Raw genomic sequence first — 13,148 nt, 5'->3', positions numbered from 1 at the left:
GAATTGGGGTGATCTTCCTTGCGACATGTGAGTACCTTCCAGGTGCAAGGTGAGTGAATAATCTTGTATTTCCCCTGAAACAAAAGGATCAGCCTCTCACTTCACACAGGATTGAGAAATTCTCAGAAGTGAGAAACAAAGTGAAGGAATAACCCAGGCCTTTTACTGAGGCAGGGGACCAGCTTTTCTCACCTTTGGCTCCACTTTGGAAGCATCATGTCCTGAACCTGTTCTTACCTCAGAATGCGGTGAGATGCCTTCTTTCCCTTTGGTGCAGGAAGACAGGGATTGAATGGGGGGATTGTAGCTAACAGCCTAGACAGTATTTGCATTCCTAAGATTTCTTTTGGCTAGGAATCAACCTTTATGTGAATGAAATGTATATATGTTTAAAACACAGAAACGGGCTTTTTATTGTGTAATCATGTTAATGTCTTTTACAGTCAATTTCTATACTTTGCTTTCATGGACTTAAGTTACTTATATTTTAAATTTCATAACCATGTTTTATATCAATGAATCAGCCAAATGAATGGAAGTTTCTTCTTTGTTCAGGTCTCCGCAAACATGATGTTTGCTTTTTAATTACTGTCCGACCTACACAGCCTTATGGCACAAAGTTTGATAGAAGACAACTGTTTGTTGAGCAGACTGGCCTGGTCTACGTGAGAGGATGTGAAATCCAGGGCATGTTGGATGATAAAGGCCGTGTCATTGAAGAGGGTACGACCACATTCATTAATGCACATTGTGTTGCGTTTGTGCTGTTGATCCTTTGCCTGAACATACATGCTGGTGGGTAGGGAATAGAGATGTCTGGCAAATGTATACCTTTTCCTACCAGCCCCTAGGTGTGCTGGACTGAGGCAGGAGATGGAAGGGCTCGCTCCAGAGGCAGCAAAATGGAATGGGGCAGCCTCCCAGGCTATGACTTGCACTCGCTCACCTTGTAATCCAAATCACTGTGGGGGCAGGGGAGCATAGGCAGAAGGGATGCAGAGGTTTCCTGCCCTCTCCAAGGAGCCTAACACACCGATATTAGTCAGATCCCCTCCATTGTTACCTCACAATCAGTGAGCCTTATTTTCAAGTCAAGGTTTTCTGCCATGGAGTTTGAGTTTTCTTTTTTTGTGAAAAGAATCCAGACTCGGGTAAGGGAGAAAGAAGGGCAAAACTCTGCTTTGACCCTTCTTTAAATTAGGTTGTGCATGGTGGCATATGCCTATGATTGCTGTGTGAGGTGAAAAATAGAAATCACTAAGGAATTTGGCAGTTGTGCTGCTTTTGGGCCTTTCACTGAGGTGAAGCAGCTTAAGATGCTGCTGTAGAAAGAGATGCAGGGGCAGGTTAAAGTTGGAGCTTTCTCCTATCCTTCCTCCGGTATGAGTCCTGAACAAAGCAGAAGATTTTGCGTCTAAGATGAGGATTCAGGATGGATGATCTGGTGATATGCGGCCAATGAGGAAGTGGGGCTGAGGGAAAATCTTTTTGCACATTGTACTGTTGGAGGGGACATGCCAAGGAAATGATGCAGACTGGAGGATGACACTCCCAAGAGCAGGCCTACAACTGGAGGGGATTGATTTGAATTTGTTAGCCGCATCTTTGGCTGCTGTCCTCAAGTTTTATGGAGGTTGCTTCATTTCCTTTTTTATGAGAAAACATATTACAACTTAGGATGCTTACAGTTGTTTTTAAAATGTTGCATCTCTGTATGCCTACGTTTAAAAATATGATTCACTGTCCATGTTAATTGGTGCAATTCTGTGTATTGAATTGCAATGCAGTTTGACATATAATTCCTACTGTATACAAATATTAAGACATGGCTAATCAACTACTGCTTTAGAATTTAAGTATATGTTAATAATAATTGTGCTTATATACCACTCTTCTAGACAGATTATTGCCTCACTCAGAGCAGTGAACAAAGTCAGTGTCACTATTATCCCCACAATACAGCTGGGCAGCTGGGGCTGAGAAGAGTGGCTTACCCAAGGCCGCCTGCAGAGCTCATGACAGTAGTGGGATTCAAACTAGCGGAGTGCTACTTAACCACTATGCTACAGCAGCTCCCCATTGAACTGAATACAATTTTTAAAAGTTTTAACTTTGACCTGGCGTACATGGACAAGCAGAATGAAGTGACAGTGTGCTGGAATGAACGGAACCACTGCAGACTCCTTTTTGAATCCTTAACTGCTTGCAGAGAGGCAGCCCATCTGCTAGGCAGAAAGCCAGACCAGAGCATTTTCTCCCTGCTGAGTCAGGTTTTTTTTTATTGCAAGGAATTTTTCACACCAAGGTGTATTCAATACCAGAGTCCACTGGCTTGAATTCTAGTACTCCATTCAACAAAGTTTGGAGCCTTCCTCTGGTGGAAGTTGCTGCTGCTTTGGAGCAAGAGCTACTTCAGTCAGAAGAAGGTTTCAGACTTTACTGAGCAGAGTGACGGGATACTAGCCATTGCCTGCAGTCTGAAATGGTGTTGTCTATTCTCCTCTGTGTTCCCATCTCATGTGTTCAATGACCAGGCCTTTGTCTTAGAACTGAAGCTGCAACCGTCACTTCTACCAGTTGAGAACAGATAAGAATGAAGAGTGTGTGGCAGGCAAGGTAGAAGGAACAGGCCAGAAGGGAAATCAGCTTATCTGGCTTATTCTCTCATTTTCTTATGCTCAGTGACACATCCTGAGAAGTACTTCCTTCTCTTGATGTTTCCAGAGACATATGCCAACAAATAGAATCCTCGTACCAGTAGCCTAAGCTAAGAACTGTGGTCAGAGTATGCAGGATGAAGCCCGTCAGGCAGTAAGAGAGAAGAAATGGGCAGGAATAAGGTGGAATGTTGGATCATGATGCGGTCTCAAATGCAGATTTTTTTCATGTCTTTTTTTATTTTACTTTCCTTCAAATAATTTTACCTTTTTGTGTCTTTCAATGCAAATAGGACCAGAACCAAAACCAAGACTTAAAGGAGACTCTAGAACATTTAGAGTGTTCTTGGATCCTAACCAGTATCAACAGGATATGACCAATACCATCCAGAATAGAACAGAAGATGTCTATGAGACGTTTAATATAATAATGAGACGAAAGCCTAAGGAAAACAACTTCAAAGTAAGCTACAGTGCAGTTTTACTTTTGCAAATAATTTAAAAGGATTGAGATTTTTTTTGAAATTTGTTTGCATTTGCACCTATATACCTAGTAAATTAATGGTCAAAATTCTGCCTTCACAGTGTTGAATTGCCTTTATCACGGTCAGTAAAATAACACAATTTGAAGGACAAAAACCGCAGTCCTAAAGTAAATCTAATTGGAACTGTGATGACTCCTGTGCATAGGATAAATGTGCATAGAAATCTCCTGTGCTTAGGATAAATTCGTTAAAAATGTACAAGAGCACCTTTACAAATGAGCATTAATTCTGATGTCCATGGCCCAGAACTCTCAAGCATGCTTGGTCTCTGGATCAGGGCAGTTGTTTCTTATAAACTACAAAGATACCTTTGTTTTAACTCAGTATTTGCACCTGACGATTGCTTCTCATGACACTTGTATTCTAGTCAGAAGAATGATACTGGCATTTGTTTTTTCACAGCAGAACCATTATAAACTGAAAAATTGCTTGGTACTGTACTGGAAATGTAAAATTTTTTGCCTTCAAAGTTTTAAAAGGTTATTTGCCAGCAAATTACAGCCAGATTATATAGAAATGATTTGGCAGTGTCTCCTTAATTTCACATTTTTCTTCTGTGCAAAGTTAAAACAATTGATCAGGTTCAGCCTGTTTTTTAGGACAGCTGATTGCTGGAGGACAGGTTCTCCCTGTCTGCTTTTGTCTTCTTGCTCAGATAACAGAAAAATAAGGTAAGCCAGTCTCCCTAATGACAAATGTTGGTAGTGTGTCAGGCAGATAGCAGACAGCTTGATTTCTCCGCTGAGCCTGCAGGGAGAAAGAGGTGGAAATCGTATGTCTCCTCCTAAATTTAGCAAACATGACAGCGGCAGAAGCCTAAACATAATGCGGTAGCAAAAAATGTGACTGTCTGTACTTTGTGATAATAGGGCAGCCTTGTTGCCTCATGATGCTTGTGGCCATTATATCAAAATGTTGGTATTTTGGAGTTTGTTTCAACTGTTGAATAAAAATACATTTTTTAAAGGATGGAAAGTTGCCATTTTTTTTAGTTTCAGATCTCATGAAGAGCAAGATTTGAGTCCAGCAGCATCTTAAAGACCAACAGGATTTCCAGATGAAAGCTTTTGAGAGTCAAAGCTCTCTTTGTCAGATACTTGTTTCTGTATCTTACAAAAGGAGCTTTGACTGTCAACGCTTATGTCCTGGAAACCTTGTTGGTTTTCATGGTGCTGCTGGACTCAAACCTTGCTCTTGTACTGTCTGCAGACCAACATAGCTACCAACCCGAAACTCAAGTCACACGGTGTTATAAATAATCACAACTTTTATTTATGCACTGCTGAGATCCAGGGTTATGCAAATCTGTCATTTTTCCTCCGTGGTGGCATTAGGATACGATTGTGCTGGCCTGCCATGTACATCTTGAGTTGGCTTACTAGCTAGCTATGGTGTTGTGGATCTTACTTACCTTTCCGTTCCATAAGTCCTCTGCATGTGCCAGAGAACCTGAAGGGAAGATGTTTTCTCGTCCTTAATAAATTCCCCCAGAGAGGGTTTTTTTTAAAAAAATTGCAAGGCGGGGCTTCTTATTGTGCCGAACTTTGGTGCAAGATGAAGCTGCACAAGCTGCTTCTGCTTGTCCCCTAGCTTAGTGTGATTTCCAGGTGATGATTTGCATGATTGCATCCGCTGTGTTTCCTAAGCATTGCACTCGCCAGTATTTCTCAGGCACTGCACTCAGGTTGCTGCTCTGAAGCAGCTCCTGGAATTGTGGATATTCTTCTCAAACACTGTCTGCTCCATGCTGGTATGCCTGTATTGCTGCTCAAACTGTTTTTCATAGAGCAGTCCATACTTGCTGGAATGAAATCCCAGTGAAAGTAACCAGTTAGATATGGACGTTTTTCAGAAGTAATGTTCAGTGCTTAAAAGCTGATACTATACTATTTTTTTTTAATTTTGTCAAAGTAAGAAAGGATACAGAAAGAAAAAGGGGAGGGGAAAATAATAAGGTCAAGAAGATTTTGCTACTGTTCGCTACAAGAATTGTTAGAATACAAAGTGCACAAAAACAATCTTTTTCAATGTTTGTCAATATAGCAATAAAGATTAAACCTTTATTAAATTTCATTACTATATACTATCCCTCTATACTACACATACTTAATGCATACCTCCTCCGCCTCCACACTCAATAATAAAAATTAATGATCAAAAAGAAAGACTCGGCTGATACTATACTATTGATTTGAGGTGATTTTTTTTAACAAGTAAGCATCCCCTAGGTAAAGGTAGTCCCCTGTGCAAGCACCGAGTCATTACTGACCCATAGGGGGATGTCACATCATGATGTTTTCTTGGCAGATTTTTTACGGGGTGGTTTGCCATTGCCTTCCCCAGTCATCTCCACTTTACCCCCAGGAAACTGGGTACTCATTTTACCGACTTCAGAAGGATGGAAGGCTGAGTCAACCTTGAGCCGGCTACCTGAACCCAGCTTCCACCTGGATCAAACTCAGGTCATGAACAGAACTTCGATTGCAGTACTGCAGCTTACCACTCTGCGCCATGGGGCTCCTGGAGACCCATATTTTTGTTTTAAATTTGATGGACTTTGAATTAATTTTCATGCAAGTGAGCCTGGAAAAAATTAATTTCTAACTTTCTTTTCCCTTGCTTTTTATGTTGCTCTCTGGCCAGAAACACTCTGAATAATCTAGGTTTTGATTCTGCTTGTATTGAACACATGAAGCTGCCTTATATTGAGTCTGTTAAGATTGGTATTTCCTATTCTGGCAGCAGCTTTGAGGGGACTCAGTCAGGGGTCTTTCATCTCACCTGGTACCTTTAACTGAAGATGCCAGGGATTCAGCCTGAGACCTGCATGCAAACTAGGTGCTCTTCCCCTGAGCCATTGTCCCAACTCAAAATCCCTGTTGTCCATCTGGGTTATAGAGTATTCACTTTGCTGTGCAGTCTGTAAATGACACGTTGGTGAAGGTATGTTTCAGGTAAAGCCCTTTTTCTAACTAATGTTCTTTTTCCAGCCATTTAGAGAACTCTGCTGATGAAATAAAGAGCACTGTCATCAAATTTTATCATCTGAACTGAATTTGCTCTTGCTAATGGGATAGTTTGTTAATTATAGGCTGTTCATAAATACTGGTGTTTTGCTGTACAAGCTGTTTGTGGGGCTGATGTCAACAGAAATTATAGTAACTGATTTAGTCTGACCAAACCAAACACCTGTCAGTGGGAGAACTAAAAAAACCAACAGACAAATGCTGGAGTTGCTCATGGAGTGTAGTACTAAGTGTGTTTAAAAGTGAGGGACAAATTTGCCATTTTCTTACGTTTTGTTTTATTACAGGCTGTACTGGAGACTATAAGGAATTTGATGAACACAGATTGCGTGGTCCCTGATTGGCTGCATGACATCATCCTCGGTTATGGCGATCCAAGCAGTGCTCACTATTCAAAAATGCCAAATCAGATTGCTTGTCTAGATTTCAACGATACCTTCCTTTCTATTGATCACTTAAAAGCCAGCTTTCCTCGATACAGCTTTAAAGTAACTGCTGAAGATCCTGCAGTACAAATTCCTCCGTTTAGGTGACTGCAATATCTCAGTCTCTTTCTCGACTGTGGTTCACGTGCTGAATGGATTATCTTCCACCTCTTCTTCTATAACTCTAAGAGTGCCATTGCAAAGCCATTTCCTTCTTTGAAATTTAAACTGTGTTCTGTTCTTACTTTTTTCCTATGTGTCTGTGTTCCAAAAATTCATTTGGTGATAATCTTGATGTCTGGCGTTGATGGTTGCTGAGCAGAATGGATAGATCCACTTACTACCAGCAGTGTTTGTCTGTATATACAATTGTCCTCCAGTCCCAGATTCCTTCCTTAGAACTAATATGTTTAAAATCTTTCGTAGAGCTAAATCCTTTGAAATAATCAATTCTCATGGCTGTCAGTCATCCCAGTTTGTGTCTCCCTTACACTTTCTGCCCTTAACAGTTTGTTATAAAGTTCGCAAGGGTTTGGGGGTAGGCAATGTGTAAATGAGTAAATGAAGCTACTTTCCCAACAAAGTGAGTGCTGAGAAACAATGGTTCCCTTCAATAGGATAACTTTTCCGGTCAGAAGTGATGCAGGAAAGAAACGGAAGCAATGTGATGATGGTGGAAATGCTGAAGACCTCCAGACCTTGATTGTTGAACCTCATGTCATTCCCAACAGAGGACCGTACCCATATAATCAACCCAAACGGTAATATTTTTGTAGCTCTTTAGGGAAAAAATATGTAGCTGTAGAATGGCAGGCTTATGCTCAAACTTTGTATTTTCTTCAACTGTAAAAATACTAAAAAAAAATTTGAGTCCAGTAACACCTTAAATAGCAACAAGAGTTTCAGGATGTACATTTTCAAAAGTCAAAGCTCTCTTCATCAGATATCATGCCAATTATGTGTTCTTAAATTGATATATCCCATTTTAAATGGGTTACATTGTTTAGTTACTTTGTATATATTGGTAATTTTGTCTTGTGTGTATTCATGCATATTAAAATGACATTTGGCAGGAAATAGCCAGTCCTTTCAAACTTGGTGATAAAATGTGACTTCTGACGTTGATCAGATTAGCTGTTTTGGTCAGTGGGTTTATGGTATCCTAATTACATATGATGAACCGTAGCTTAATCATCTCGGAAGGGTTGTGTAATGACTTGGAGTATTATAGTGTCATTTCAGCCCATGAGGAAGGAATTGATTTCTCTTGGTATTTGCAAATCCCTTCGTCTGCCCAAATTCTGTAAAAGGCAAATTTTGTATTGGCAAGGTCAGGTCTCCATGACTGAAAGGATGGATGACTGAGGAAAAAATGTCCATAAAAGTTATTTTGAAGAAATGAGTAGAACTTTTGCTTAGTGTGTCATGCTGTGGATTAACTGATTTACCTTTATTCAATCTGCAGCAATACAATTCAGTTTACTCATACACAGATTGAAGCTATACGTGCTGGAATGCAACCCGGATTGACAATGGTAAAATTTCATTACTCTGGTACTTTTATTTTTATTAGCTGAACTCCAAAGTGTATCTCATAACTAGTAGCCATTCTGCTTTGTGAGGATCAACAAATCTGTAAGATATCTAGTTAGGGCTACAATAGATGTTTCTGCAAACATGGTGAACCCTCGGCTTTGCAGGGAATGAGGGAGAGGTTAAATTTGGGGGAAAAAATTAGAATTGCCAGTATCTCAGTAGACTATATTGTAAGATCTCAGTCACCATTTTAGGTTTGCCTAGAAAACTTAAACAACATTGCTGAGTCCCCTGCTATAAGAAGATAAGAGAGAAAGTCCCCACTAGTAAGCCCCCCCCCTTAATTTTTTCTGTTTGTCATAAGATTAAATGGGCCTAAGAGCTTGGTTTACTCTTTGAGACTAAAGTTTGAGTCTTACGTACTGCAATCAGAACTGCACTTGAGAAAAGAGACTGCCCTGCTAAATAATTGCCATCCCACTGCAGTTCCGCACACCACATTACACATAATTACTCAGGTTCCCTCAGTATTGGGAGCAGTGTGTCCCCCCCTCCCCCAGATTACAGGCAGAAAGAAGAATAAGGGAACAAAAGATCTGTTCTATGAATTCTGCTGCATTTATGATATTTTCAAAATATTCCAACTCCAAATACTATGTTTCTCACAAAACAGAGACAAAAAGAACAAACAGTAAAACCTTTCTCTCATAAAAAGAAGTCTGAGTCGATAGAAAAAACAAAAGCACAAGTCTTCAATTACTGGGTCTCCCTCCCTCCCTCCCTCCCTCCCTCCCTCTCTCTCTCTCTTTGGTGGCAGAACTAGAAAGCGTCTGCAATAATTGTAATAGAAGCTGTCTAGGTAAACAATAAGCATTTTTATTGCTTTTTTCCCCACTACCATTTTTGGTGATTCATCCGCCTGCACTCATGAGAGAGGGAGAGTGCCACTAGGCCAAAGCACAGCAGTGTACCCAGAGGTCCTCTCAGTTCTCTTCTAGCTTCTTGCCACTCGCCTCTCTGTATCCACTCTCTTTTCTGTCTCCTCAAATGCTTATGCAGATATGCATACACACCCATTGGCTACATGTACAAATAACTTGGTTTAAAACTTGTCATTCCTGCTCCTCTTTCTTGATTAACGTTTGCTTTCTCAGCACTTTTTCCAAATGAATAAAAATGCTGTATTTTTTTTTCTATAGGTGGTGGGGCCTCCTGGTACAGGAAAAACTGATGTGGCAGTACAGATAATATCCAACCTCTATCACAACTTCCCAGAACAGCGGACTCTTATTGTTACACACTCCAATCAGGTACATTGACATGATGGATTTTATTACTTATTTCAGTTTTGGAAGAAATGGTTTGACTTGCACTTGGTCTAGCAACAAAGAAAACAGGTTTGGTTTTGTTGCTTTGCTGTTTGGAATTGGACATTTTTCGTTCTCTTATGTCTGAGCAGTACCTCAGCAGACACTATGAGTGGAAATTAATCTCGTGTTCAGGCTGCCATAAACAGAATCTCCTTGTCAAGTTCTCCCATCATGAAACATCACAGAATTATGTAAGACACATCATTATAGTGTAGAGGGTATGAATTTAAAATAAAGGTGCTGTTTTCCAGTGACAGCTCCCTATTGAGAGTGTTGTATAATTCTGCCTTAAATGAAAGGTGTCCAGTGGTGGGGCCCCACCTGGACTTGCCTAGTTGGCAGAGGGATGCCAGCATCCCAACAAGTAACCATCAAGCAGTTTGCATATGGCAGTGCAGTGGGGATATCCCCAAAGGAGGCATGCCTAGTCCTTGGCAGCCAAACTGGTGAGCAGCATGGCAAGGGATAAGCTGGAGGGTGGGGTGGGTGGGGACTGGGAAGGGGCTGGCAGGGCCTCTCCAGATCCCTCAGGATTTCTGGGAAGCAAAGACAAAAATCACTACAGGGGGGTAGTGTCCTGTGGCCTATTTATAGAGGGCCCCTATGTGGGCTGAGGAGGATCGAGTTGACCCTGTGTGGCATGCATAAGAGAGATCATGGAGAGGAAGAGGAGTTGGCTGGTAGCAACCCCCTCTCCTCTCCTTTTGGAAGCCTTGTGGGCCCTCCAGGCAGCGAGGCCATCATAGCTGAGGGCAAAGGTCTGGGCTGTACAAAGCATCTCAGAAAGTATGATGGATTCTGTTATTTGATTGATGGTAGGCATCTGTGAAACTGTGCCTAAAATAGGTGGTGCCCACACCACTACAAACCATTCAATAATGTAGAAAGCTGTATTCATAAGCTATCTACATAATACAGTACAGACTTTGAAATCAAAACAGCAGGAGCAGGCATGAGTGTGCTGGTCTTCTGATTTGTGCAGTACTTGCCTCATTAGCACAGAGTCTGTGCAAGTAGGCCTTCTCCCCATGATCAGAATGCTGCTTTTTTAACATTGCAGTTGCCCAGAGGTGTGGGGAGGGGCCATCCACTTATATTTCTTCCCATACGGATTTCCATTCATGTAATGCTTAAAAAAAAACAACAACTCCTATGCATTTTTTTAAAATGTCCAGCATTCGGGATGACACTATGGAACCTACCTATCTAGAACAAAGCCAGCATTTATTGCAAACATGACCAATATTGTTTAATAAAAAACCATGCAAGTGAATAATTTGCTCATTAATACCAGTTGAATGGTTGCTTTCCTATTTATAGCATGGGCACACTCTAAACTAATATAACACCATAGTCGCCACAAGAGCCCTTTAGGCTTCGAGTTTCACAAGTTTGCCTATCCCTATCATAGAACTACAGTTCCTGGTGGGGTGGGGAAGTTCTGGATAAGAGCCGGGGGGGGGGGAATACACGGGAGCGCCATTGCCCTCATGCCCTGCTTTCTAGAAGTGTCTGGTTGACCGCTTTTGGAAGCAGGATGCTGGACAAGGTGGTTCATCCCATTTGAATTTGTTGCTTGACATATTTTCAGTTCAAATTATATAGAAATTACATTCTTCTAGACAGGGAAAATGGCCACTTTGGTACCTCAAAGCCGTTTGAATCTGCGTCATGACTACTTTGGTAGGCATGCTGTCTTTACGGCAGTTGAGCTCTGCGTATTTGCAATTCCTCCCAAAATAGGAATGAATTTTCTTGCATGTGGGATTTCCCAGTAATAGCATCAGAAATTCTAAAATCTATCCTTTCTGCTGCTCTTGTCAATCTTTAGGCATTGAACCAGCTGTTTGAGAAAATCATGGCTCTAGACATTGATGAACGCCACCTCCTGCGTCTTGGTCATGGAGAAGAAGAACTGGAGACAGAGAAAGATTTCAGCAGGTGAACAATGAAGCTAATATGTTTGAATACAACAAACTTTTGAAGTGCTACTTGTGGAGAGATGCTTTCCTGCCCACCTCTTCCTACTCGAGTCCTGTGCTCCTGAATATCTATTCCCCCCTCCTCCCAGATTCAATGGGATGTGTCTCAGAGCTCCTGCAAGAAAGCAGAATAATCGAAAACTCGAGATTCTCTCTTTCCAGTGTTCCTTTACACATGCAGGGATGCCTTTCACTTAGCTCAAGGACATCTTTGTGTATATTTTGAATCTCTCCTGCATTGATTGCAGATAAGAGGCCAGTTGAGAAGACTTATCTTTAATTTCCATTGTGGTGATTTTCTGTTAGTTTGCTTTCTGGCTACAGTGGAGACCATCTTGTTATTGATTACCACACCCTTTATGGAGCTGAACCAGTAGTGGAATCAAAATGAGGCCTGATGGAGTATCTATATTGAATCATATGAAGGGAATAAGATTGTGACTTTTACATGACCTAGACGAAAATAAGGTCTCATGCAACTGGGACTTTGGAAAACTAAATTCAGCTCTTAGTTGCTCTAAATATTTTTTTATAGTTGCTTGGGATTTTTTTATTTCTTCCCCATTTGAAGCATTTTATTTCCTTAGGTTCAGTGCTATGGAAAATTACAGGCTTCTGTGTCGGGGTCTTTTAAAAAACCCTCCTTGTGTAGGCTTAGCCCTAGAAGACTTGTTTTAGAACTTGGATTTGGGCCACTAAGATTTGGGGGGGGGCGCTAAGATTTTTTTAAAACAATGCCCTCAGGACATTCCCACTACTATATCACTTGTTAGTAAAACTCCCTTGAGTTTCAGAGTTGGCTTGCCATTCCACACAGAAGATACTTGTTCAAGAAACAGAAGTTCTAAGCCTCCTAGGGTTCATGTCCCTAGTATCCTTATTCTTGGAGTCCAGTTGTTGCCTTTCTCCATATGACCTTTTTTGTAGTTCTAAATTATGTCTGCTGTCAGCAAAACTGTATGTTCATCACTGTACTAACCTTTTCTGCAGGTATGGAAGAGTAAACTATGTTCTCGCACGGAGACTGGAACTTCTGCGAGAAGTTGGGCGACTGCAAGAGAGTCTGGGGGTACCAGGAGATGTATCCTATACTTGTGAAACAGCTGGCCACTTCTTCTTGTATCAAGTAAGAGACTAAATATTTTGGAAAGAACAGATGTGACCACAGTATTTTAAGGAAACATTCTGGGAATTGGCATGAAGTTTTCAGAATTTGGACTTAAAAAACAGCTATGTGTTTGTTTAAAAATGCAAGTGGCAATTGAAGCTATAATTATATTGTCTGTTTTGGGTGCTATTGTTTTAACTCTGTGTATGAGTCATAATTAGACAGACTAGTGTTCTTGCTTTTACGTGATTATTGGCAAGCAGTCTGAACAAGATTATCTGTTTGAGTTCCCTGCCTTGATTATATATTTCAGAGCAGTATCCCACCTTGAAATCTGAGACACATTTTTAAGAGGAAATAAAATGTTACAAAATAGACTAGAGAATCCCAGATAATATTCTACACCTCTTATGAAAAACGTTTGTTCAGTTTATTTATAAATATGTTTATGAAATGTATTAATTGTAACTGAAATGAAAACCTCTGTGCATAGGTTGAC

At 40.8% G+C, this 13,148-nt stretch overlaps 1 protein-coding gene across 2 annotated transcripts in view; it reads left to right on the top strand.

The window, feature by feature from the left end:
* Positions 1–13,148, top strand: part of AQR (aquarius intron-binding spliceosomal factor) — a 71,761-nt gene that overhangs the window by 40,107 nt on the left and 18,506 nt on the right. For both annotated transcript variants that reach the window (XM_054970735.1, XM_054970733.1), the window contains exons 18-25: positions 556–723; positions 2,951–3,120; positions 6,516–6,757; positions 7,271–7,414; positions 8,119–8,188; positions 9,389–9,499; positions 11,391–11,500; positions 12,532–12,667. In XM_054970735.1, coding sequence (XP_054826710.1) covers positions 556–723; positions 2,951–3,120; positions 6,516–6,757; positions 7,271–7,414; positions 8,119–8,188; positions 9,389–9,499; positions 11,391–11,500; positions 12,532–12,667 — 1,151 coding nt within the window. The remainder of the gene's footprint in view (positions 1–555; positions 724–2,950; positions 3,121–6,515; positions 6,758–7,270; positions 7,415–8,118; positions 8,189–9,388; positions 9,500–11,390; positions 11,501–12,531; positions 12,668–13,148) is intronic.

The sequence above is a fragment of the Eublepharis macularius genome, chromosome 2 (assembly GCF_028583425.1).
Source record: "Eublepharis macularius isolate TG4126 chromosome 2, MPM_Emac_v1.0, whole genome shotgun sequence".
In the NCBI taxonomy this organism is placed as follows: domain Eukaryota; kingdom Metazoa; phylum Chordata; class Lepidosauria; order Squamata; family Eublepharidae; genus Eublepharis; species Eublepharis macularius.
This window is presented reverse-complemented; position numbering and strand designations above follow the sequence as displayed.